General features: G+C 37.8%; 1 protein-coding gene across 1 annotated transcript; it reads right to left on the bottom strand.

Annotated features, from left to right (window-relative positions):
- Positions 1-3,098: 3,098 nt before the first annotated feature.
- On the bottom strand, positions 3,099-27,163 carry GLYAT (glycine-N-acyltransferase). Its single transcript, XM_025357021.1, has 6 exons — positions 27,020-27,163; positions 18,789-18,884; positions 9,646-9,753; positions 7,092-7,218; positions 4,937-5,108; positions 3,099-4,515 (listed from the first exon to the last, which is right to left on the bottom strand). Exons 2-6 carry the CDS (start codon positions 18,867-18,869, stop codon positions 4,113-4,115), a joined length of 891 nt encoding a protein of 296 aa, XP_025212806.1. The 5' UTR covers positions 18,870-18,884; positions 27,020-27,163; the 3' UTR covers positions 3,099-4,112.
- Positions 27,164-27,364: the final 201 nt, after the last annotated feature.

The following is a 27,364-nucleotide window of genomic DNA, read 5'->3' as shown; positions in this document are numbered from 1 at the left end:
AATGGGCATAATTACAGGTTGTATAACTGTTGTTCTTTCCTCTGAATCACGAAATGTTAGGTGTGCTTGCTTTCTTGGCTGCGTGTGTGCTTCCCCGATGCTGATAATTTTTTGTTTCAGAGTGACCCAATGTCAAGTTTCTGGCCAGTTTTGATCACTAATGATTGAAATGTCTGCCCCTGTGTCCAATAGGCCACTAAAATTTTTATTTTCAATTTTTGAGGTAATCATGGGTCTCTGATCAGTGATTAATTGGTTCCAATATACTCCTGTGGCTCCCGTGCTTCCAAAACCTCCTTGTCCCCTTTCCTTTCCCTGGGCATTGGGGATCCAGTATGGTAAAAGCAGTAACTAAGCTCTCTTTGATCCAGGGGGAAGAATATGCAGAAGCTTACATTCCATCATAACTAATATCTCATCTTGATAATCACTATCAATTATCCCACTGAACACATTGATTCTCTTACTGGATAGGCTTGATTGCTCTAGGACCAGTCCCACTGTTCCGGAAGGCAGTGGGCCCCAGATCCCTGTTGCAACCTTTCTAGGGTCTTCTCCTCCTTTTAGCAGTAATTTGTTGGGGCAGAGTAAGTCCAGTCCTGTGCTTCCAGAGGAAGCTGCTCTAAGAGGGAGGACTGTGGGCTTTCCATATGACCAAACAAAGCCACTGGCATTGCTCCAGTTTGGAATGGGGCCTAGGGCCGACCCCTCACGAAGTTTCCTGCCTGATTACTTAGGGGGTTGACATTTTTATCAAAATTGGACTTGCACTGATTTGCCCAATTTTTCCCCCTTTTTACATCAGGGGCATATAAAGGGAATTCTTTTCCAGAGTTACTTTGGTGTTTACTCTTGGGGCATTCCCACTTCATATGACCTGGCTGTCCACATAGAAAACAATTTGGGTTTTTCTCCTTTTTCATTTTAGGAGGCTTTAATGCCATAGCCAATATTCTGGCTTTGTATGTTTCAGTCCCCACCAACTGACACGCTCATATAGGCTGCCTTTCCTCTGATTGCCTGCTGGCAGTCTACGCTAGTATTTTCATAAGCCAACTGCAACAATAAGATACCAGCAGCCTGGAACTGACTAATTTGTCTCTTAATTGCCTGTGTTAACCAATTGATAAATTCAGCAAATGACTCCTGAGGCCCTTGTTGAACATTTACAAAAGATCCCTGTTGAACTTCACCTTCAGGAATTTGGTCACAAGCCCTGCAGGTGCATAAGGACACTTGTGCATAGGCTTGGGGGATAAAATTTAATTGTTGTTGTACATTGACATAGGGACCCCTCCCCTGGAACATAGCAGCTGTTATGTTTTGCCTGGCCAATTGATTCTGGTTGGCTTGTTTTTTGTACAACTCATCATATTCTGCCCTCCAGAGAAGGTGTTAACTTGCCTCTAAAGTTGTTTTAGCTAGCACTGACCAGTGCCATGGGGTCATGTGGAAGTTATCTGCTATGGCCTAAATTAATCTTTTTGTAAATGGGCTAACAGCTCCATTTTCTCTAATGCTTTTTCTTATTTCTTTGTAAGTGTTGAAAGTAATCGGTTCATGTACGTGATTGCCTCACTGATCTTGTATTACTGGGCAGGCCAAGAGCTCCCCTTCTAATTCCACTTGTCTAAGACACGGTCCCATAATTGTAGTGTATTCCTTGTCTTTTTTCCAATTCACTGGGGGAGGGGGCTCAGCGAAAATATTTGTCTCCTCTGTGGCACCTTTACCTGGTAATGGCAGGGCTGAGGGAGGAGGAGGAGGTGGTAAGGTAGATGATGTTTCTTCCTCCCTTCCCTTTTTAGGCTTTTCTATGTAGTGGTTAAAGATGTTACTGGGACCCATTGCCCTTGTGCATGATGTCGTTTAAGATTTCTTCCCACTTGTTCTCAGAGCTCTGTCTAGTGTGCCTTCTTCTGGGAACCATGGGTTATGGAAAACAACAGTTTGAATTAGGTCCCTTAATTGAGCCTCCAAGACCGAGGCTCCAGTAGCTTTAAGCAGCTGTTTCAATATTTTTATATGCTGTTGCTGTTGAGCTGATAACTGTTGTCCCATGATAGAACCCTAGCTTGAAAATCCCCTTGAACTTGGAAATCCCCAGGGGGCACCAATTACTTACCGCACAGTCACTTCACTTACATTTTTTAGGGTTCCATTGTGATCCATTGCAGTGTTCCTCACATGAGGCACCACTTGCTGGGTCTGTCCTGCATACCCTGGCCAACTGATGGATGAAATAAGTACTTAGACACAGGTATGCAATGTAAGAGCAGGTGGGTGACTGCCTGGCTCAAGTGGCCAGAGTGCAACCCTGAGAAGCTGGAGCTGCTTGCTTGTATTCAGTGCAAGCACAATGCTGAAAGCCTGGAGCAAACACAATCTGTAGGAGAGTAACTTTTATTGTTCCCCTTTCACAGGAGTTCTAGACCAGACTGACCAACATGGTTAAATCTCATCTCTACTAAAAAATACAAAAAAAAGCTGGGTGCAGTAGCACATGCCTGTAATCCCAGCTACCTGGGAGGCTGAAACAGGAGAATCGCTGGAACCTGAGAGGTAGAAGCTGCAGTGAGCCAAGATCATGCCACTGCACTGCAGCCTGGGTGACAGCACGAAACTCTGTCTCAAAAAGAAAAAGAAAAAGAAAAAGAAAACTGTCCTAACCTGTTGCAACCTGAAAGATTATCTCTCGTGTTCCCCCTCAACAGACTCTTGTATGAGACAATTATCTAAACTTTATAGAGTTCAGGCATTCTGAAGTAATGCTATAATCGGAATGTTTGTGTTTCCTCCAAAATTCATGTTGAAACTTAATCCTCAATGCAACAGTATTAAGAGATAGAGTCTTTAAGAAGTAATTAGGCCACAAGGACTTCCACCCTTATGGATGGGATTTGTGACTGAAGGAAAAAGGACTGGAGGAAATTAGCTGGGCTCCTTTTTGCTCTTCTGTCTTTCTGCCATGTGAGGACACAGTGTTCATCCCCTACAAAGAACACAGCAATAATATGCCACTTTGGAAGCAGGGACTGGATTCTCACCAGACACCAAATCTGCTGGCACCATGCTTTTAGACTTCCTGCCTCCAGAACTGTGATAAATAAATTTTTAATTATTTTATGATTATTTTAACTACATAATTTCAGACACTGTTATTTATAAATTACCCGGTCTCAGGCATTTTGTTACAGCAGGAACAAACTAAGATTAGTAATGTGCTGAGGTTAATTGGACAAGCAGGTATTCATGCTGTCTTCTCTCCCTTCAACTCCTATCTCTCCTCAATAAACAATCACATCCCTGGGTCAAGGTGCTCCCACCTTCCCCTTTTCATACACTCATTTCTTTCATGCTCTTACCATGATGAACCACTTAGCTTGAACAAACACAATAAAAATTGTATATAATCAAACACAAAACTTTCTTTATTATTTAAGAGTTGTGGTGGGTTTTGGAAGCTCATCCTTAGAAATAACATTGGATCTTTTTTCCTATAATAGGAGCTGGGAGAGGATAGGATATCATCAGTTGGTATTTCTTCTAGTAACATTCCCTGCTATATCATGTATTGTATTTAGCCTAATATCCCATATATATTTTTGTTTAGTATATTTAATGTACCTATAAAGTGGCAATAACAGGAGAGTATAATCTCTAAAGACCTATTAAGGAGAGTCCACTTGTTGATCACAAGGGAAAGACTTTAGAAAGGGAAAGAAAGAAATCACAGTGCTCAGAAAATACTCTTCACCTTTTCCTAGCTCCCAGAAAAACTGGCAAGGGTCTTGCAACCGAGGAACCAGGGATTCCAGGAGAAATAATTTGAAGCAATATGCATCTGATGAAGTGTCATAGAGGTCCTGGAAATGTGGGGAGCTAAATTGCATAGGTTAAATGTAAGAGGACCTGGGCCTCCTTCCCACTGAGAAACCTGTGAATGCAGGGACCATGGCGATCCTGTTGAACATCACACTGCTTCCCCAGAGCCCAAACAGTGCCCACTCCTTTACTGCTGATTACAATTTATTCTTCCTTTTCATCCACCATCCACTCCTCCAATTACATGCCCAGACCTGCCCAACACTGTCTTATGTTCAGGATTGGCATCACAGAGGCACACAGTTCCACTGGTTCCAGCTTCTGGGAATGGGAACATGTTGCAGTTGGTAACTCATTTTTTGCATAGCTTCATTGCTGTAGTCTACATGAGAATAGACAGGAAAGCCAAGTTTGGCCAAATTCTGGGCGTGGTGATAGATGACATAAGTCACAAGACCCCGGAACCGGTATTCAGGCAAGGTGCCTGCCATTCTCATCTCTCCAGTGTGGTCCATTAGATTCCAGCACACAGGGGTTCCCTCAGGCCCCAAGAGACAGCTGGTGGGAAAGGTCTGAATGCAGCGCTCAATGAATCTCTGGCTCCTCTCATTACCACCAAAATACCAGAATTTATTCACCAAGTGAGCATAGTTAACATCCATGGATGAGAGTTTAAACATCTCTTGGTTGCTATGGAGGGTCCAAGAAGAAAACAAAATCCATTAGTATAAAGGTTTGTATTTGCTGTGACCTCTATTGTCTTGAGAGACAGAGTAGACAGAAGAAATAACAAATGTGAAGTCCTGGAATATAGATGAGCTTGTGATGAAAGAGGAACAGAGTGAAGGTCAGAGTTGTTGGAGAAAGAAAGCAGGAAGGGCAATAAAGGTCCAAGTGGTAGCCAGAGACCTGATTTATTCTAGATGAGAAGGGAGATGGTGGAGTCTTTTAAGCAGGGGAGAAACATGTTCTGAATTAAATTTTTTAAAAATATAATTCTGATTTCTTTGTACAACATTGATTGTAGGAAGGCCAGAGTGAATGCAGGGAGAGAAGTTGGGAGGTTGCTTGAGAGCTGTGAGTGGTATACAGTGGATTTTATCAAACTCACATGGCCTTGGGTTTGCCACCACTGGGAGATAATGTCTTTGATTCCAGCAGGAAAGGAGCCAGTTCCTTGGCTGTTTCGGATGCCATATAGAGAATGCATTGTGTGTGTTTGACTTTGAAGGACTTAATGGCTGCAAGATTTTGTATAGTCTCATTCAGGCTGGGCTGTGAACCTAGACGGTAGGATAAACAGAGATGTAATGGCTTAGGTATATTCTAGAGTGAAGTTCTGCAGTGGAGTAAGAAGTGTCTGGGATTTAGTATCATAAAATCTTGGTTCTGGGCTTGGTGCTACCACTATGACCCATGTCACATAGTAATGTAAAAAGTAAAGATTCCTCTTCAAAAAGACTTCCCTCCCCATCTAAGAATAAATAGTAACTTCTCTTAGAAGCAAACTTTATTCAAAGACCTGTGCTAGCATTCTTAGATATCTGCCAGAAATCAATGTACTTTGTGTTCTTAGCTCGCACAGTTTAGCCTAAATATTTACCCTGGCATGCTTATACTGGTCCAAGCAAGCATTAGGTCATAGCCTGTTCCTCTTCCTTATTTGGAGATGTTTTTACCTTTCTCAGCATTCCACAGGTTACTTCCTGCTTCCTTCATTCTCCTCTACCTTTACCTCTTTTAAAAGGTTTTAAGTTGCTAGCCAATTGGGACAAATACAGAATGTGAGGTCCCATTCCAGCCAATGGAAACCAGACACAGCAGTAGGGTGGACATGTCAGATTATAAATAACCCTGTCTCCTTTGTTCAGTGTACTCTCATGGCAAAATTGCTGGTGAGTGTACCCTTTCTGCAGAAAGTAAAAATGACCTTGCTGAGGAAATTAAATTTATGTTCAAGTGCTATTTCTTTACAGCACCAGGGAACAAGCATTTCAAACAGTAAGGATTTGTGTAATTTTTTCTGTTTTACCTAAGTGAAAACATGCCTAGGGATGGATTCAATTACGATTGTGTTATTAACAGCAGTATCTGCACTGGAACCACATTTTCTGGGCTGTGTAATTGTGTAGTTTTGATAATCCTACCAGATAAATTTAAAAAATGGTAGCTAACATCTACTAAGCTACATTCCTAGTGTAATAATATGAGGCAATGACCCACGATTTGCCCATATCTCCTGGTATCTATTCCCCAGGATAGTCCCCTCCTCCGCTGCAACTTACCTTGGCCACACTGACCGACTTTCATCAATAGAAAGAGCAAATTTAATGCAAGGAGAGGCTTAAAAGTGCCTGCCCCATTGGGGCTTTCCCTTTGTTTTTGCTCCTGGTTAAGACCAATTACATTAAGACCAATACCATTAAGATAGGCCTGGGCCAGTCTGCTAAAGATACATGCTGCCATCCTGCTATCACCACTGTCACCAGCTGTCATGAACTGACAACAGAACTCTCATTCAGGCATGTGAGTGAGGCCATGTAAGAGCAATCGGCCATGGTCCACCCATCAACTACAGCTACACAAGTAAACCCAGATGAGGCCAGTGGAAGAACTGCTTTGCAAAGTTCAGCCCAAATGGTTGATTCACAGAATTATTAGGTTTGCCATGCAGCAAACGTTACTAACATGTCCAAGTATTATGCTAAGCATTTCCTAGTCACCTTCATTGAATCTTTTCAGTGCCTTGTGTGTTAGGTAACATTATTATCCTCATTTTTATATATGACGAACATAATCTCAGAGAGGTTAAATCACTTAACTAAGATTACACTGCAAGTAACAGTCAAATGCCATCCTAGGGAATGTCCAGAGAGCATAGTTGGAACCATGACAGTTGTTCTTGGTGACCTGGGAAGTATTCTATGGCCAAATAAGCTGTCATTTTTATTACCAGAATAGAAGGCCAGAGGGAAGGCTCTTCTTCAGCATCCAATCACCCTAAAAGGTCTGGATACAGCTGCAAAATATGTCATAAATCTTTGGTACCAAGGAATTATACTATGGTTCCCTTTATGAAGCCCATTATTTGCCAATTTTAGGGTTTCCCACACTGTTCACCACCATTTACAGGTATAGTTACCACACAGTAACAAAATTGACAGCAGGCTGGGAGTCTGGAGCTTGGAGGAAGGAGGTATAAGTCACATGAAAACTTGCTCAGGACACATAAGTGAGTCAGCACACATCCCATTCCTCTTACTTACTTTGAATCTGTAAATGCTGTTTCCAATTGATAAGTTCTGGTGAACCAAGGAATTCCTGACAGTTTTGGAGGTCTTTGGAGTAGATTTGGTAGGTATTGGTATAGTGATCAAGGTCATCTGTCATATCCTGTTATCATTAGGAAAAAGGAAATAAAACACATCCTTATATTTTATGATTACATATAATTTTATACTGTGATATTTCTAAGTAATAAAATATTGGTAATTTTATTGGTGCATCACAATTCTTTTTTATTGATACATAATATTTGTAAAAATTTACGGGGTATGTGTAATATTCTGTTATGTGAATAGAATGTTTAATGATCAAGTCACATTTTTCATCACCCAGAATATTTATTATTTCCATGTGTTGAGAACATTTCAAGTCCTCCTTCAATCTACTTTGAAATATACAACACATTACTGTTAACTATAGTCACCCTATGTCAAACATTAGAACTTATTTCCTTTATCTAACTATGGGTTTATATGCATATAATTATTTCTGAATTATTTAAATAATGAGATAAAGATCAAAGATTCAACTATTCAATTTATATCGGAAAATTCCAGAACAATACTATTCATTATCCATATAACACGTTAAAATTTCAAATAAAAGACATAATCATTTAGAAAACATTCCTCTTACCACCATCATCCTCAACAGGAAGAAGAGAGAGGCAATTGACAAGGGAAAGCTTATGTTGAAAGAATAAATTTTACTACAGTTCAAATACTTGCAGAATACACAAACTATGACCATGGCAGTATGAATCTTGATATTGATACCAAAGAAGATTAAAAACCAATTCGAAATGCCTTCTTTGAAAAATATAACGGTTAAACCAATTGCAGTTCCAGAGAAACAAACAATCCACTTACTCAGAAAGAGCTCCTCAAATTAGTAAATGACAGATACAATTATTTACAGGAAGAAGGCGGATATTACCACAACTATTATGGAATTAAAAAACTTTTTAAAAAGTTGGAAAATGTTGCACAAAAAACATACTCACAAGTCAGCAATGATACCACTGACACATTTTGTTGCTTAAGACTACATTTAAAATACCAAATAATTTTATTTTGGTTTAGTTTTCATACCACAAATTTATTCATTTCATATACTGTTTATTTTTAAATTTTGATTGGCAAATAAAAAATGTATATATTTATGAACAATATGTTGTGTTGAAATATGTATACATTTTGAAATGGCTAAATGAGGGTAATTAGCATATGTATTGCTTCACATATGTTGAACCTGGAGGACATTATACTAAGTGAAATAAGCCAAACACAGAAAGGCAGGTACGTCATGATCTCCTTTGTATGTAGAATGTAAAAAAGTTGAACTCATAGAAGTAGAGAGTAGAATGGTAGTTATCAGCAGGTAAGGTGGAGGAAAGTAGAGGAATTGGGAAATTGTTAGTCAAAAGATACGAAATTTCAGTTATAATAGTTATAATAGGAGGAATAAGTTCAAGAGATATATTGTACAACTCGGTAACTCTAGTTAATAACAATATATTGTATTCTTTAAAATTGCTAAGAAAGTAGATTTTAAGTGTTCCCACAACAAAGTGATTTTTAAATAACTTTATTAGTATTAAAAGTATATTTGTGTTTTCTGATGTTTTGAAATAAGCTTATGCATTTTTATCTTGAAATGTGTTAATTGTTTAGTTTCAATAATTCTTAAGTGTTTCCTCAAATTTGTATAGAAGTTCTAGCATTATAGTTTTGCTTTTTGTAGTTGATAGGGTTTGGCTGTGTCCCCACCCAAACCTCAACTTTAATTATAGTTCTTATAATCCCCAGATGGAGATAATTGAATCATGGGGGTGGTTCCCCCCACCCTGTCTTTGTGATAGTAAGTTTTCATGAGATCTGATGGTTTTATAAGGGGCTTCACCATTTTCTCAGCTGTCATTCTTTCTCCTGCCACCATGTGAAGAGGTCGTGTTTGCTTCCCCTTCTGTCAGGACTGTAAGTTTCCTGAGGCCTTCCCAGACATGCTGTACCGTGAGTCAATTAAATCTCTTTCCTTTATAAATTACCCTGTCTCTGATATGCCTTTATTAGTAGCATGAGAACGGACTAATACAATAGTCACTCTAACTCACTGCCCTTTTTTACAACTTCATGTCTGTGCCCTTGCTGTTTTCTCTGGTTAGAATGTCCACTTTTCCTTGTAATCTTGACAAAAAACATATTTTTCCTACAAAATCCAGTTCAGATGACATCTCCACCAAGAAGTCTATTGAACTTATCTGGTAGCCCCATCTTTGACTTCCATAATTTAATCAGGTTTTACTTGGCCTATTTCTGTATCCTGTTTATCTTCTGTTTTTGTATAGTTCACACTGAATTTTAATTTATCTGTTGATCTATCTTGTCTTCCAGACTCTGAGCTTCTTGAGGATGGGGACTTGTTGACTATCACTATGATTTACTTCTGTATGCCCTGCCTTTACCATATTGCTAAGAATGTAATAGGCACACAGCTAATATAAATGTAGAAGAATATTCATACATGAAACCTTACCTGCTCCTGAGGGCAGACAACCACTGTATTAAAATCAGGCCACTTGTCCACCACAGCCTTCAGATTGAACGGATTTCCGTGGTTTATGTGAAAGACGGTTCCATAAACCTGTGGGATCCCAAGAAATTGAGAGGGTTGGTTTATTAGAAAAAGACAGCAAAGTTTCTTGCTTGATTAGGACAATAATTATTTCTATAAAATCATGACATTTTATGATACAAAGTAGCCAAATGGAGAATCTAGGTCAAACAGTCTCTGTGTGCTATTTTTTTGTCTGTACACAGGGCAGACAACCACTGTATTAAAATCAAGCCACTTGTCCACCAGATCCTTTAGATTAAACATATTTTTGTTCAATAATAAAATTACTGATATTTGCTATTTTTCATCACTGAACATATTGTGTACCTATTTCTCTATTCACAAACATACTGTTTTCAACTTTTTACTTAAATAAATAATTCTTTATAGAATGTTCTTTCACAGGAATCTTTGCATGCGTACCTAACACTTTCTTAAAATATCCAGAAGAGTAATTGTTGGTTTAAAGGCTATATACATGTTTAAAACTCTTTAGCATTGTTTCCATATAACTCTCTGGAGAGCTTAACTGAATTCTCATCAGTCAGCAGAGACTATAGCCTATTGCTCAAGAGAATAAGCTTGGGGAACCCTAGCCTGGATCCAGTCTTAGATCCCCACCCCTGCCCTGTTGGACCAACTAATGAGAGAGAGGGGTGCAAGAGAGGGTAGGATGTGAGAATAAGAGTAAACCCCACAGACAGTAAGTGTCCTTATGATTTTGGGGTTGTGGTATGCAGTAGTAGATGTCAGCATAGATCTCATGACCATTGTGAACATGAAGCTTCAGCTGATACTAGCATGGAAATATACCAAAAAGGTGCTGTGCACTTGAATGCTTTCCATCAAGGATAGATGATAGAACTATACCAGTATATTTCCCTCCTGCTGCCCCCTATCCCACATGAAATACTGATGTCAGACTAGAGAATGAAGGTGAAAAAATTTCTAAATTGACTAAGTCTGAGTTTATCTGAATTAATTCTGTTTTCAGCTATGGGTGGAGGCTTAATATAGAAATTTAGTACAGTTTTGACAAAATATAATGGTTACATTTTTACACATTTGTACCTGGGGCCTGTTAAAATGTATTTACACTACAATATTATCCATTGCAAAATATGAAAATGTGTGAAACTGTTATGTTTTTCTTATTGTTGTGGCCTAATTTATTAAAACTCCTTTGTAGTCCTACTGAACCCCAATCCTAGTGTGAACCCAGACAATGTAAGACAAGTCTCAGTTAATTTAGAAAGTTTATTTTGCCAAGATTGAGTACACACCCATGAAACAGCCTTGGGAAGTCCTGATGACACATGCCCAAGGTGACTGGGGCACAGCTTGGTTTTATACATTTTAGGGAGGTATGATACCTCAATCATTATATATAAGAAATACACTGGTTCAGTTTGGAAAAGTGGGACATCTTGAAGCAAGGACACGAATACTTGAAACGGGGAAGAAGCTTTCAGGTCACAGATAGGTGAGACACAAATGTTGCATTCTTTTGAGTTCCTGATTAGCCTTTCCAAAGGAGGCAATCAGATATGCATCTATCTTAGTAACTTTGAATGGAATGGGAGACAAGTTTGCCCTAAGCAGTTTCCAGGTTGAGTTTTCTTTAGGGGTTGGGGGGCCCAAGATATTTTCCTTTCATATCCCCCCACCCTTTTTTTGTAAAGTCTTTTGGAGAAAGCATTTTACAATAAAATGAGCCTCTGGTCTCAGGTTTCATTTAATGTCTTATGGCTAGGACAGTTTATTTCTAGATGGGTAGGTCCCAAAAGCTCATTTTTAGCAGATTGTGAAGTCTCATGTCCTGTGAAGAGAAAACAGCAGTGAAACAACAACAAACAAAAGAACAATCCTGGAAAAATAGATATAGGCCACATTACTCTAAAATTCATACATTAATAGGCAGCTTTGAAAGTGGCTTATGTATGTAAATAGGTTGCTGTTATTTTTTTCTTAAGTCTAAGTTGTTTGGCTTCAGTTTGCAGGGTTTTAAGAAAGCACAGCTTAGTTTTCAGTCACTTCAAATTAGGACAAATGAAAAAAAAAAGAAGAAAAATAAATTTAAAACATTATTTTGAAGACTTGTAGACAAGAAAAATAGAATTCATTTCAAATTGTGGAAAATAATAAAAATTGAAAAATAACATTAGGCAAAACTAGAATCTAACAACAGGTGTACTATAGTTTTGAAATATAGATTTTTTTTCTCTCTCCAGTTTCCCGTTTTTACTAAAAACAAATTATGGTAGGACTAGTTTGCTTTATTATACTTGGCCTAATTATTTGTGTACAGTGCAGCAAGAATAATTATTTTTATATAGGTTTTTAAATTGGCTTTGATGAAACTTTGTTCCATAGGAGGAATCTCAGATCAGACTTTTTTAAAGCAAAGCCTAGCCATGAATTTGTGCCATCAAATACCTATGAGTTGAATGAATTTCCTCTCCTCTTGAGGTTCCACATTAAACCTGGGGCTTCTGTGCCTGTCAGAAAGTGACATTCCTTACTTACCACACTCAGAAACTCTGTACAGGGACTGCATACACTATATATAAGACCATTTTTTTCTCAAGGGCTTTATTAACTCCATAAGTCAAGTTTGATTTCTTAAAGGAAAGCAGTTAAAGCCTTCATAAAATAACCAATTTCTCCAATTGTTTCCTGTTAGAAATGAAAACAGATTCTTATTGCACTTATGCAAATAAATGTATTGCCATAAGTTAAGAATACTCACAATTTCCAAATTCTGGAGAAATCTGGTAGAGAGAAACAAATATGCTCCAAAGTTTGTTCATAGGAGTATACTAAATTGTTAAAAGCTGTCAATAGCTCAAAAGAAAAGTATTAAGACTCTGATAAACAAAGGATCAGCAAACATTTTAAATAAAATGTTAAAAAGATGGGTTCAGTCCATGTAGTTAATTCCTATTTTGTTTGATACTCATTAACATTTTATCTCTCTATGAGTCCTGAAAGTTTTTTCTCTATTCTGATGTTGCAATCTCCAAAGTTATCAGAAACCTGCATTTAAGAGCACCTGTTGGAGTTTTATAGCTGATTATAAAACTACCTTCTAAAGAGCACCAAAACAAGACAACCATTTTCCATGGATAAAAAAAGGTTTAAGGCAGCCATAATCAAAAGACACAACTGACAAGAAAATTTGTTACCCCTGTGGCACACAATATGATTGTTACTGATAATGTATACTAAATTATATTATAATTACAGGAGTTTCCTATAATTTTGGAACACATACCAATAACATATTTGTACAAATACAGCCCAAAGAAGACCAAACACCATTTCATATTTGGCAATGCCGTCTGTATAATTTTTATACCAAATAAGCCAAATTGTGTCATTTTTGGACTTAGGGGAACCTACTATCTTAAAGAATTGGGTCAGAAAAAGACATAATTTATAATTCAATTTTGGAAAGTTTGTCAAATATAAGTTTAAAACACTTGAAATTACAAAATAGGATTACAGGTCATTGTAAAGTCATTTATTTAACCAAAGTGAAAATCAAAGACTTCAAAAAACAGTGAAAACCTTCATGTTTTGAGAGAAGAAATTTAATTTTCTTAATAAGACGCCCTAATGAAAACAGCATGAAGCCAATTACATTTGTTTTTCGAAATCTGTAAACAGTCTATAAAATTTAATCTGGATTATAAAATGTAACTTCCTTGAACCTCTTATAACCTTTATTAAGAAGTCAGTTAATGCTTCAAGAAAACCTTGTTAATTTGACACAGGGGTCCATATACTGGTTTTTCATCAGTGTTCCTTTGACATTAATGATTAATTTATACAGAAACTAAACTTATATATAAACTTATTTTGTCTTTCAAAATCAGCCATTACACTCTTACATGCCCAACTCCTCCACAATAGTCCCTGGGCCTTGAGGAGTTGAATAGCTTTAATTTATTGCCCAGTGTCTCAGGAATGCAGTTTATTTTGATTGGCATTTTCTACAGGGCCTGAAGATGAGGCTTTAATTGCTATCAGTGTTTTAAATTTAGCAGGACTTGGTATTCTTTATAGACACAGGAGTTAAAATTCTGTGATTCAATGTTACAAGGACTTTAAAAGCATATACAGGGAGATACGTGGATGTAATAATCTTAATTTAAAAAATTTTATCTCACTTTTTTTCTAAGCAAATGAAAACTTAATAATATGACAACTTGATTATATAAACTATTTTTTTTTTTTTTTGAGACAGAGTCTTGCTCTGTCACCCAGGCTGGAGTGCAGTGGCCGGATCTCAGCTCACTGCAAGCTCCGCCTCCCGGGTTCATGCCATTCTCCTGTCTCAGCCTCCCGAGTAGCTGGAACTACAGGCGCCCGCCACCTCGCCCGGCTAGTTTTTTGTATATTTTAGTAGAGACGGGGTTTCACCGTGTTAGCCAGGATGGTCTCGATCTCCTGACCTCGTGATCCGCCCGTCTCGGCCTCCCAAAGTGCTGGGATTACAGGCTTGAGCCACCGCGCCCGGCCACATCCCTCCTTTTTAAACAACTACTTATTTTATTTTAGGATTAAATTTACCACACAAGATTCTGTCTTACATAAAATTATCTCTCTTTAAGCTTTTTTTACCTAAAAAAACCTTCTTTTAAAAATAGCTTTTTTATATCTTTTTTTAGTCCTAGTCCCTTTTACTTTGTTTTATATATAAACTTTAAATAACCTTTGAATTGGAAAAAACTTGTTCACCTCTTTAAAAAAAAAAAAAAAAAAGGCACTTTTTTTTGTTTGTTTTTTAGCAAGAATATTTTCCTACAATATACTTTTATGGGAAGATACCCAACTAAGGAAATGTCTATTATTTAATTTAATATAATTTCATATGCTAAATTATGACAGTTTGCTTACAAATATTTATACCATTATGTTACCCCAATTATTTTAATTATTTTCCTGGATTATTTATGAAAACTGTGATATTCATGATTTAAAGTTATAAAACTACTGTTGCAAAATCATAACTGAGACAGTGAAAACAGATTTGATCTAATTGACTCCATCTTTTAACCTCCAAGCTGTCCTCATTCATTCCTGGACGTAGGCCTAATTAACTTTGGGAGAAACTTGGTTTATAGTTTAGCTTTGAAACAAAGAGAATAACAGTCTTTTCCCCAAACAAACCTCTTTATTGACTGTGGACCAGACTGCCTAAACCCACAGGATTAGAAGTTATGGTAATCTTACTAAATTAAAGATGCAGCTATTTTCATTAAACCCATATCAATGTTCTATTTATTAAAAATTATGCAAGCAATGATAATCCTGTTTGGGTCTGGGTTCATAGTTATGTAACCTCTATGCCAAACATTGACACCTTACAGTATTTGGCAGAGATAAGTATGAAATTTGCTTGATTAATAAATGCAAACAAAATTTATGCTGGGAATTCTTAAGACATTTCTACTATTACTTTACCAAAAATTTAAAGCTAGCTTATTTATTAAAAATTTTTATTTAAGTTACATAAACTTGAAAAAGCATTTGACTAGTCTTTTCTCTTTTAGTATCTAATTTAAGCACTTTTATTTTTTCTTTAAGTTGATTAATTAGAGCTCTTTTATATATTTTCAGTAGTGAAATATTTTGTACACAACACATAAATACATATAAAGATGAATTAGACATGCTGATGGAAGTACATTTTATAGATTTATGAAGACCTCTGCCCCCCCCTTTTTTTTTTTCTATCTTGGAATTTCAGATTCTTGGCAACCTGTTTCAAAACCCTAGGAAGCTGTCAGATAAACAGCCTTAAATTTGCACATTAAAGGAAACAACTCAGGTGAAAATCAAATAGTAAAATTTACATCATAAGGTTCAGAGAGAAAAAGTCTGGTGATGCTAGAAGAAGTTGTTTTTATTTTTCTTTTAGCTAAATTAAAAATAAAATTAAACTTCATTTTTTTCTTAAATACCCAAGTAGCCTTTGTTGCAATAACTATTTTAGTTTTAAAAACATCAGGTGAAAACAGAATTCAGTCAACTGAGAAGCAAAAAAAAAAAAAAAAACACACACACACAAAAACAACTTTTACACAAAAATAAACAAGGTCTTAGGAGAGAAATATAAACAAAAAATAAAAACATGAAGGCCTTCCAAATACAAACATGCACACATGAACACATACACACATACATCTTGGATGTTAGCTTTTTAACTAAGCTGACTTTTAACAATTGAGCTCCTTAAATTTTTTTTTTTTAATCTTATTACAATATTTCAGTTAAGACAAAATGCTGTTTTTTCAGAAGTATAGCCATTGCTCTTTCAGTTTGGTCTGGCTGGCAAAAAGGTGGCCTTATAATATAAATAAAGCTGCTTTAATAGTTAAAATTCAAAATCTTTTTTTTTCTTTTGCTAGCCATTTTCCTCCCACATCAGAGGTCTTGTTCCTCATAATTTAGGGTTCTCCTTTCGATTTGACCAAGAAAAATACAAAGAACAAAAATGTTAAGCAAAACTAACAATGATCACACAAATTATATGATTTCTGAGCACTGTAAGTGTAAGCAGAAATTAACACTAGGTAGTTATTAAATGCTAACTTTAGTTGTGTAAAAAGTAAAGTAGAGGTTCCTCTTCATAGAGACCTTCCTCCCCATCTCATTAGGAATAAATAAACTTTATAATTTTACCAGATCAGGGGAGATCAGGGATTCTCTGGAGGGGGTGCTTGCAGACCTCAGCAAATTGTCCTATTAGTTTGAGCCATAAAGGTAGCCATGCTGGTACCAAGGACCGATAGGAGATTTGTCAAAGGTCAGGGCATCTCCACTCAGAATCTTCCCCATGGTTACCAAAATCTGAACCCCGAAAATCAGTAACAGGTCTCAGTTAATTTGGAAAGTTTATTTTGCCAAGGTTGAGGATGTGCCCCTGACACAGCCTCAGGAAGTCCTGATGACATGTGCCCAAGGAGGTCAGGGCACAACTTGGTTTTATATATTTTAGGGAGATATGAGACCTCAATCAATACACATAAGAAGTACATTGATTCGGTTTGGAAAGGTGAGACATATTGAAACAAGGGACATTTTGAAGCAATGGCAGGAAGACTTGAAGCAGGGAGAAAGCTTTCAGGTGACAGATATGTGAGACACAAACAGTTCATTCTTCTGAGTTTCTGATTAGCCTTTCCAGAGAGGCAATCAGATATACATCTATCTTAGCAACTTTGAATAAATAGAATGGGAGGCAAGTTTGCCCTAAGCAGTTTCCAGCTTGAGTTTTCTTTAGTGATTTTGGTGGCGGAAGATATTTTCCTTTCACACTAGTGAACAGAACATAGTGAGGCAGCTGTTATCAGTTGAATCAGTTGTAGTGGACATCTTTATGCATTTTATATCTAACACTCAGAAGAATGGATGGACATTTTCTTAACTAGGCCTCAATTAATTGTTGAGTAATAGTGAATTCTAGGTTATACACCCCCATCAAAAGCAAGTGGTATAAAAAATTTTAGAGTTCCATTAGGGGAAAATGTATGTCTTTTAGTATGCAACCAAAGAGGAGGAATGCTATTTCCTCATGAAAGGGAGGAGTCATGAGGGTTTCCTTATCTCACCACAGAGGGGCTCCAAGAAGGAATCACTGGGAAACATCTAGAGTTTTCTCAAAATGTTTAGGATCCACTTAACACAAGGAATAAGAAGAAATTTAAGGCAGAAAATTCTACATCACAGAGTATTGAAAAAAATGTTTAGCCTAGAGAATTTTTAAAAGTAGCCACTAATCATAAAAATACCTCAAATAAGTATACATACAGTGTCTAACTAATATGCCGTCCAAGAAAAATGTTCTGTCTCTCTGGGAGTTGTTTGGATCGTAAAGACTGTCGTGTGAAGGCACTTAAGTATTAGGTAATTTTGAGTAGTGTTAGTAGGAGCTGAAAGGTGGGTAACTTTAGATTTGGATTAGTTTATTTGAAGCCATATTGTGTTGTTAATAAATAAAGAATAAAGCTTATTGTCTCATTAATTCATCTCTAATGAATGAAAATAAAACTATATAATCACAAATAAAAGAATGCTAATATTTTCTCCTTTATACTGAAAGAAGGGAATAGCAAATCATTTAGGGAATGGGTAATTTGAATGTATTTATCTGAAATGTATGCACTATACAGGAATGTCTTCCAAAACAATACAAATGTAAAAATAATTGTCCACTAAAGAGATACACACACACATACACATGAACAATTGTACTGGAGTTCCATTGGAGTGAGCCATATCCATTTGGTTGCTAAATATATATATATACAGACAAGAATCTGACTCTGTCATTGGAACTGCTCTTGCATAGTTCTGGATGTAGGCATTTACATATATATAAAAATATATATATATGTAAAACATATAAAACATATATAAGATATATATGTAAAACATATATATATAACATATATATGTGTTTTATTTAATTCTGAGACCTCTAATTATTAAAATACCAGGTAAGAGAGATACTGGGAGCTAGCCCTAAAGAAACTCGACATGCCTTAAATTCAGAGCAATTGGGAAATACATTAAAATATAAATTGATCTGTTATTAATTTCAAAGAAGACTCATTCTGGTTAACCTTTCACTGGCAAGTGTCCTTTTGTAATAAACAAGTTAAACATTAATATGCAGCCTCAGCCAACTTTGTAGAACTCTGGGCAAATTTCAAGTGTTATTATAAAATGCTTCTTGGAAAGGAGCAAGGAAGTAATTTTTTGAGTCAGCACAGAGCAAAAGGTAGTGTTTAGACTAAGGCATAACTATGTTCATATCATAGCATTGCAACTCAGTATTTGTGGTATACTGAGAAAATTAATTAACTGAGTCTTCATTTTCTTATCAGCAACATGGACATGATAGTAAACATCTTATAGAGAGGTAAGGCAAACTAAATGAGAGAAAACATGAAATGTGCCTGGCTCAAAATAGGTGCATCATAAATGTCAATCCCTTTCCCTCCTCTTTCACAGCAAGTTTGTCTTCTTTACTCAGAATTTTCCATTATCACCTTTAAGGATGCTGGGAGGCTCTTCCTCAAGGATTTCTCCAGCATCTGCAGCATCTGGGCACCTTGTAATGGTAACATCATGGAGGATACTTTAGCCTAGAAAGACAACCAAGAAACATACAGGAGTGAGAAGAGCTAGAGGAGATTCTGAAACAAGAGTAGCAAGTTCTGTATTAATGACCAGGTTTTCCTTTAGTGCCTTTTAACTGCGGTCCTCAGCAAATCCAAGAGAAGATGAGACTGGTGGAAAACTCAAGGATCTTTCTCTGAGTTATTCAGGTCTTTTTTCTTACCCTTTGATGAATTCTAGCCATTAGTTTCATTTTAGGTTAAAAAGCACATTTTTAAATAACACATAATATCTTTTGAATTGTAGTTGCTATCAGTGATTCTCCTGACTCCTCTGAGAATGAGTTGTGTAAACGTGGGAAAGTTATTTAGTCTCTCTGTACTTTGGTTTCCTCAAAGGTAGATGGGATAATAGCACTATATCAGAATTTTTGTGAGGATTAAAGGAATGAATACCTGCAATGTGCTTAGTAGAGTGTCGGTCTTACAGTAAGCACTGAACATTTGTTATTTATTCGATTACTACCACCACTCCTCTTTTCCTCCTCTTCCTTTTCTTCTTTCTCTCCACTTCAACCAAAGTCCTATATATTGCATGATGTTTTTATACGGGCATTTTAATAAAGGGCATTCTGACATGGTCTAAATATAAACAATTAACCTTTCAAAAATTATTACTGGGTCATATTCAAAACTTGTACTCTCACCAAGCCTCACACTTTGAAGCTAATTCCATCTCTAAGCCTTCAACTAGGATCTGTGGTACATTTTGTAGAAATTACTAGGTAATATAAAAATAGCATTTTTACATATTTGACTAGCTGCGTCAAATTGGGATTACCTAAACATTCCAGAACATCACAACTACCTGAAAAATGAAGAAAGATGCTGTGTCACTGTGTTCTGTTTTAGAACTGCGATATTTGGAAGAGAGCAAAGTAAATTCTAAGTGAAGGTAGGGCTATGAGATGGTGTCGCATTAAAACTGGTCTGGTGCGAGATTCTATAATTAGGTAACCTCATGATTTTAGAACATCAGTGAAAAGACTGCTGCTGTTACTGGTGGTGCATCTGTATAGGTCTGCAGCAACCTCAATTCTTGTCTCCTCAACAGAAAGAATTTGAAGGCAGAAAGAGAGACCAAGGCAAGTTTTGGAGCAGGAGTAAATGTTTATTAAAATGCATGAGAGCAGGAAGGAAAATAATTAAAGTGCATTTGGAAGGGGGCCAAGTGGATGACCTGAGAGATCAAGTGTGCAGTTGGACCTTTTGACTGGGTTTTATATGTAGGCATACTTCTGGGGTCTTGTGTCCATTCTCCCCTGATTCTTCTCATGGGGGTGGGCTATGCACATGTGCAGCGGCCTGCTAGCATGTGAAAGGTGAGCATGTGTAGTGTGAGCATGGAGTTGTATGCATACTAACTTGAGACATTCTCCCTTAGCAGTTGAATGTCCCTAGAAGGTCATATCATAGTAAAACTCTGCCATTTTGCCTCTGAATGCACATGCTTAAGCCCACTTGCCCAACTCCTGAGGTCTTGTCAGGAAGCTGCTGATCACCATTTTCAGGTTTTTTTCTATGTATTTGGAGACTGACTTTGGCTGGCACTTGCTGTGACCAATTTTTATTTTAGAGAGACAGTTAACAACCACTGGACCATCACCTGATGGTTGCCTGACATATCTGGGTGTGGGGTGTGGGGCGTGGAGCTTTCTCCTGCCCTATGTATGCCTGACTAGCTACCTTGTGTAACATTTCCCCCACCATGAGTTCAAGACCCCAATTCTTTGGGGAAAATAGACAAAAGTCAGTCTTCTGTAACTGCTTCCTGCTGACAGAGCGGTAGCAGTGGTTGTTCTGTGGATTTGGCCTCCTGCTAGCTGTCAGGGCAGTAGTATCCAGCCAGGTTCAAGGGGGACAGGGGCAGGATTTCGATTCTGTCATGTCTCACTGATGGGCAGCCTAGGGGTCCCCTGTAGAAGGGTGAATCTTGAATATTGAGAGGACAATATCCTTGCCTCTGGTCCCTGCATTTCTCCTTTTTCTTAGCCCTGTCCTCCTTATTCTATTCTTGGTTATAAAAGACTGAGAAGGCTAATTTGAGAATTTCCTGCATAAGGGCACTGGGTTCCAAGATTGACTTTTGTAATTTTCTCTCATTTCATTGTTAGGCCAAGTATTACAAAGAAAAACTAGTTTTTTTGTTTTGTTTTGTTTTAAGGTTTTGGGGACTCAGACTTTTCCTAGTTTGGGGGTATATATCTGTGTGTCATAACCTGTTTTATGGAGATATGATTACCCATCTATGAAGAGAAAACAGAGGAGAAAAAGAAAAGAAAAAGGAAAAGAATGTATCCCTTCTTACTTTCCTGTTATCCTGAAAGGGGCGTCCCCATCATCCTTAAGGTTCCAGATTAACTGGTCTTACTATGTACCCTTACCCTTTGTCCTATCTCATTACGATTGCCCACTTGAGAACACAGGAGATACTGGAGTGAACAGTAGGCCTCCTGTTCATCCTTGGGGTTCCGGAATAAACTGGTGTTACCCTGTACCTCTAACCTTATCTTTATCTCTGTTCTAATAGTAATCTGTTAGCCTGGGACCCACCTTCATCTCTGTCCTATGGGTCTCTTGCACCTGCTGGGCTGGCCTGTATCCTTATCTCCATGACTTTATAGTGATTCTTGCTCAAAGCATTCAAGCAAAAAATAAAAATGATTATCTCTTTTCTCAGATTCTCATTTTTTATGTTCCTTAAGTAGAAGAGAAGCCTGCTTTTCAGTTAACTGCCATAAGAGGGCTGGACTTCCCTCCCTTTAAATATGACCTTGAAGGTCTTGATGCGTATTGAGAAGGGAGTAGGAGTGATTAGAGAAATGGAGACTACAGGAGGAAGTAGGAGGAAGCGAGAAGAACACTCATGAAAAGCCTTCATATGCTTACAGAAACAGCAACCCTTGGATTTGAGAGGGCAATGTTTTGTTGCCCTCCACACAAAGGAGGAACCTCTGGAGGACTTGGGACTTAGGGCAAGAACTTGTAAATGATAAAGGAAGAATTTTCCCTTCCCTAAAGAGGCGCTGACTTTAAAAAAAAAAAAAAAGAAAAGGAAGTAGGTGAGATCCTTAAAGTGTCAGCCCTATGCAGGAGGGCAAACTGTTTCAAAAATACCAGAAAAACTTAGCTCTGGGTTGTAACAGGAATAAAAAGCATATGTTAAGTCATAAGGCACTGGCAGAGCTGGGGTTTCAATTGGTGTCTTTTTTTGGCAATGTGCCAACAGATAGGGAGGGGGTTGGAGGTCATCTGAGCTCATAGGATAAGAACATGTATAAATTTCAGGGGAGATCTGCAAGGGAGCTCATACCTTTGCTGCTGCACAAATGCAGTAAGAGCCATGGGTGCATGAATAACAGGAAGTGTGTGTTTAAGAAGTCACGTGGCATGTGAAGTAAAAGAAGAGGCAGACTTGTCTTCAAGCCAGACAGTTTGGTAGGCGTGCAAGATAATTTCAGATCACGCAGAGAAGACAGGAGATAGAGGGTGCAGCTTCTTGTGAAAGAGTCATTTTTAGTTGAAAAAGCAGAGGAAATCCCAGGCATTGCACTTTTAGGCTTTAGCCCTATCACTCTCACAAACCTCCTGTTCAGGAGGTCCATTGGTTCCTCACTTCTACTCAGTGCAGGCCCAAAGGTCCTTCCCACTCCCACGAGCCACCTATCAGGGTGAACCGAGAGATCAGTCACGGGGAGCAGAGCCACTTGTGGCTGACAGGAATTGTTCCTGGGATTGGTTAGTAAGCAGGAGAGTGAAAAGGGAGAAGAAAATTACATACAGGGGTTGAATGTCTCCATCCGAAGAAGGTGAGGTGTAGAGGTGTTTTACCACTGGTGAACATATCCAAGTCATGCAGCACCAAAGTATGTTAGCAGCATAATGTATCCAAGTCATGAGGGCTCCACTCACCCCAAGAAATGTCAGGCAACCATCAGATGATGATCAGGTAGTTGTTAATTGACTTTCTAAACTAATAATTGGTTACAGCTAGTGCCAGCCAAAGGTAGTCTCTCAATAGATAGAGAACCTAAAACTGGTGATCAGCAGCTTCGATAAGATCTCAGGAGTTGGGCGAGTGGACTCAAGCATGTGCATTCAGGGATAAAATGGTGAAGTTTAATTTGTATATGACCTTCTAGGGACATTTGATTGGTAAGGGAAGAACACCTTAAGTGAGCACGCATACAATTCCAGTAAACACACTGCACATGCTCACCTCGCAAGTGCTAGCAGGCCACTGCACATGTGGACAACCCACCACATGGGAAGAATCAGGGGAGAATGGACATAAGAGCCCAGAAATATGCCAACATATAAAAACCCCAAGGCAAAAGTTCAAACTACTCACCTGATCTCTCAGGTCACCCACTTTGCCCTCTTCCAAGTGCACTTTAGTTCTTTTCCTTCTTGCTCTAAAGCTTTTTTTTTTTTTTTTTTGAGATGGAGTCTCACTCTGTCACGCATACTGGAGTGCAGTGGTGCAATCTTGGCTCACTGCAACCTCCACCTCCCAGGTTCAAGCAATTTTCCTGCCTCAGACTCCTGAGTAGCTGGGATTACAGGCACGCAACACCACACCTGGCTAATTTTTGTATTTTTAGTAGAGATGGGGTTTCACCATGTTTGTCAGGCTGGTCTCGAACCCCTGATCTCGCTATCTGCCCACCTCAGCCTCACAAAGTGCTGGGATTACAGACGTGAGCCACCGCACCCAGCTAAACTTTTTAAAAAACATTCACTCTGGCTCTAAAACTTGCCTTAGTCTCTCCTTCCGCCTTATGCGCCTCAGTTGAATTCTTTCTTCTAAGGAGAGAATTGAGGTTGCTGCAGACCCATAAGAATTCACTACCAGTAACATTGCTTCCAGCCAAGAGAGGACAACAGAACTTGAATTTACCTGTCCACCTAAAACAATAACAATTTTCATATGTTGAACATCAGGACATGCAGAAAGAACAATGATCTCTGAGAAAAGGAAAACAGAAAAGGTGATTGCTAGAATTGCACCAGCTTATTACCTGATGGCAGTTTTCAGGTTGAAGTTTAGGAGATGGAATCTAATCAGAGCACAAGGACTCTCGCTGATTGAGCTTACTGAGGTTTTGGAGCTTAAGGAGGCCAATGTGGAGCTTCATTGAGAGAGTAAACAGATGAGAGAGACAGAGACAGCAAGAAAGAAAAAGAAAAAAAGAAGGAAAGAAAGAGAAAAAAAGAAAGAAAAAGGAAGGAAGAAGAAAAGAAGGAAAAAAAGAAAAGTCCCTGGAGTGTGGCTAATTACCAATCTGAGCATATATAAAAAGAAACGACCTTAATACCTTAGCCCATGGATTCTCCCTTTACTGTCTGACTCTAGTCTACCCTTCTAGCCTTTTCTGTTGCTACTGTCCACCACATAGGACCATAGTGCATTTCTTCAACACAGTGTCCTCTTAGCTCCTCTGGTCTTTCTACATTTATTCTTAGTTTGAAATTTCCTACTTCAGCTCTGCCTTCTACATTAAGCTTCCACTTACCCCTTCAAGTTTACCTGTACAGCCTATTATCCTTAGTGCTCTTTTCACTGTCTCTTACGTCTGGCTGAATAAGTCACTCCCTTTTCTGTACTCTCATAAGTGTTTATGCATATTTCAATTATATAACTTGTTATTTGGGTTAAAGTTATCTTCTTTCAATTGACAAATATCGTATATATTTATGCTGTTCAATATGATGTTTTAAAGTCAAATTTCATTTTCTTTTCTAGATGTTGAATTCTTCTGAGGCAGGAAGCTCATATTACTTATTCTCTTATCAGTAATTCTTATCACAGTATTTGGCACATAGTAGGCCTTCAATACGTAAGTAACAAATGATTGAATACATGAAATGCTTGTATTAATTTGTCTGTCTAATCACTCCACTTTCCAAAAGTATAGAGACATTAATATATTCATTCAATAAACATATACGTATTAAATGCATAATATATCCTGGACATGAGAAAAGTTTCCAACTATTTTGTACTACATTATATCTTGAAGAAAACTCCAGACCGTATCTCATATCTAAGGGTCTCAGGATGATAAAAGTATGACATTCCTAAAGGCTAATCTTGTCTTTTCTCTAGAGGCAACTCATAAGGAAGTTATAAAGTAGAGTTAACATAGAGTTTAATGTCAAGTCTGTGGGGTGTGATATTACAGTATTTTCTGAAGAGTGAAGTTTGGAACCGCCCTCTAAGGATGTACTTACAAACTACCAACCAAGTGTGGCTCTCATGCTTGGTTGGGGTAAACTGAAAGCTACTGAGGCTGAGGTTCTTCCAGGAAATCTGACACAATCACTGCAGCTGGCAGCACTGGGCAATGAGTAGCATCCCTGGTTGTAAACTCCAGAACCTTTGATCCTGGTCCAGTTATTACAGAAGTGGAAATTCATCCAAAGAAAACAATTTAAAAAGAAGAAAACAACTCTAGACTGAGCATGGTGGCTTATACCTGTAATCCTAGCACTTTCAGAGGCCAAGGAGGGAGGATTAATTGAGGGCAAAAGTTTGAGACCAGCTTGGTGAACACAGCAAGACCACAATCTCTACAAAAATAAAAATTAGTTGGGTATGGTGGCACACACCTGTAGCCCTTAGCTACTCAGGAGGCTAAGGTGGGAAGATTCTAACAGCTTTCATCACTCCATGGAAGTAATTTGCTGTTTTGTGTAAGTAGGAAAAAAAATGTGTTCTGCAAATCAGACCTCATTCAGATCTTTCCCACTACCTTGCTTTTACTGCAGGTACTTGAATGGGAAGGAGAGTAAGAGAGTATTGCCTGCATAATCTGACCGCAGTCTCACAGGGTGAGTTTTGGTACAACTCTTCCAGAAATTTCTGAGTTGTAGCTTGTAATGCAGACTTTGTACTAAGTTGGCAAAAAATTCTGATGTCAGTTCCAGTGGAATCCAACCCTGGACTCAGTTGAGCCCACAGCAATTTCAATGTTACAATGAGTTATGTTCATACCACTGCACTCCAGTCTGGGTAACAGAGTGTCTCTAAATACAAAACAAAACAGAAACTCTAAACAGAATTTTATAAAGTCACACAAACATAAGCAAGTCCTGAACAAAATCTCTATCTGCCTCAATAGGGGAAGATAGCATAAAAGATGATCCAACAGAGTGATGCAACCCTAAGGCATTAACATAATGCATACAGACATAATATATAATACTTATAGATACATGGGAGAGTGTTCAAACAAAATGAGAAAATATAGGACACAAAACAGTTCACATACAACACATAAAGTTCAAATTTAAGAGAGAACAAAGGCAAACAGGAATAAATAAGTAAATGGTGGTAGTACGATTGTAGATTAAATCTTTAAAGTAAAATTTGTTTTCTGTATAATTTAAATAAACAATCAATCTTGTCTGTATTCTTGTCTTATTGATCTACTTATTTCCTCTCTCACTTTCAGGGCAGCAACCTTCTTATCAGTAGTGTAAGGAAAAAACTGCCTCCCTTATAATGTGACCAGGATTAAATACAGTAATGTTTCCAGTGTCTCCACACACTCAGTATTCTGTTCATCTACCTGCTTCCAAGAAGCTCTCAAATCTTTCTTTATTCATTTATTAGTTCAGAGCACAAACTTCTAAGGATTTTCATGGTAGCTAGCAAACTGCCGTTTACAAAATAGGTGTCAGATATATGTTTCTTAAATGGAAGTTACCCCTTTTCCTTGAGCATAGTTGCCTGCGTATTCTGAACATAACACAATATGCGCACTTTAATTTGACTCACTTAAGTGAAAGAGGTGTCACAAAGCAATAATTACATTAAAAGTAAATTTTATTGTGGATATTTACAGTATATAATATGATGTTATGAGAGCATATGGGTAGTGAAAATGTTACCATTGTGAAGCAAATTCATATATCTATTACCTCACATAGTTACTTATTTTTTGTTGTTATTTTTGTGGCAAGAGTAGCTATAACTCCACTCATGTAGCCTGAATCCCATATACAATGCAATTCTATTAACTATAGTTCTCATGCTGTACATTAGCTCTCTAGACTTGTTCATCCTATGTATCTGACACTTGGTAATGAGTCCTTACCTGAAAAGCAAGTCTCTGCAGATGTTTCCAGGAAGAAATGATGAGCCGCACGCACCCTTCTGGGAGATGAAATTTCTCCCTGATGCAGTCGGTTCAGCAGAGTCTCGCAGAGTAAGTTTGGACACACCTCCTCCAGAAATTTCTGAGCTTTGGTTTGTAATGTGGACCTTGTACTAGGCTGGCAAAAAAAATCTGGTGTCAATTCTAGTGGAATTCAGCCCTGTACCCCAAAGGCCCATGTTGAAGGAATTGGCTCTGCAAGGTTGAGAAGCTGGCTGTATGCCCCTGAGCTTCTCTTTTTAAAACATACAATGCTTTTTGTCCTCACAGGTCATGGAATTACTA

The sequence above is a fragment of the Theropithecus gelada genome, chromosome 14 (genome assembly GCF_003255815.1).
Source record: "Theropithecus gelada isolate Dixy chromosome 14, Tgel_1.0, whole genome shotgun sequence".
Lineage (NCBI taxonomy): Eukaryota > Metazoa > Chordata > Mammalia > Primates > Cercopithecidae > Theropithecus > Theropithecus gelada.
Note: the sequence above shows the minus strand (reverse complement) of the source record. Positions and strands in the feature narration are given on the sequence as shown.

What these genes read in the sequence shown, in the direction of transcription:
- GLYAT (XM_025357021.1), bottom strand. Translation starts at nt 18,869, where the DNA reads ATGATGTTACCATTACAAGGTGCCCAGATGCTGCAGATGCTGGAGAAA. An exon ending in TTGTCTGCCCTCAGGAGCAG is followed by an intron (nt 7,219 to 9,645) that starts GTAAGGTTTCAT and finishes TAATGATAACAG; the next exon opens with GATATGACAGATGACCTTGA. An exon ending in ACAGCATTTACAGATTCAAA is followed by an intron (nt 5,109 to 7,091) that starts GTAAGTAAGAGG and finishes CCTACCGTCTAG; the next exon opens with GTTCACAGCCCAGCCTGAAT.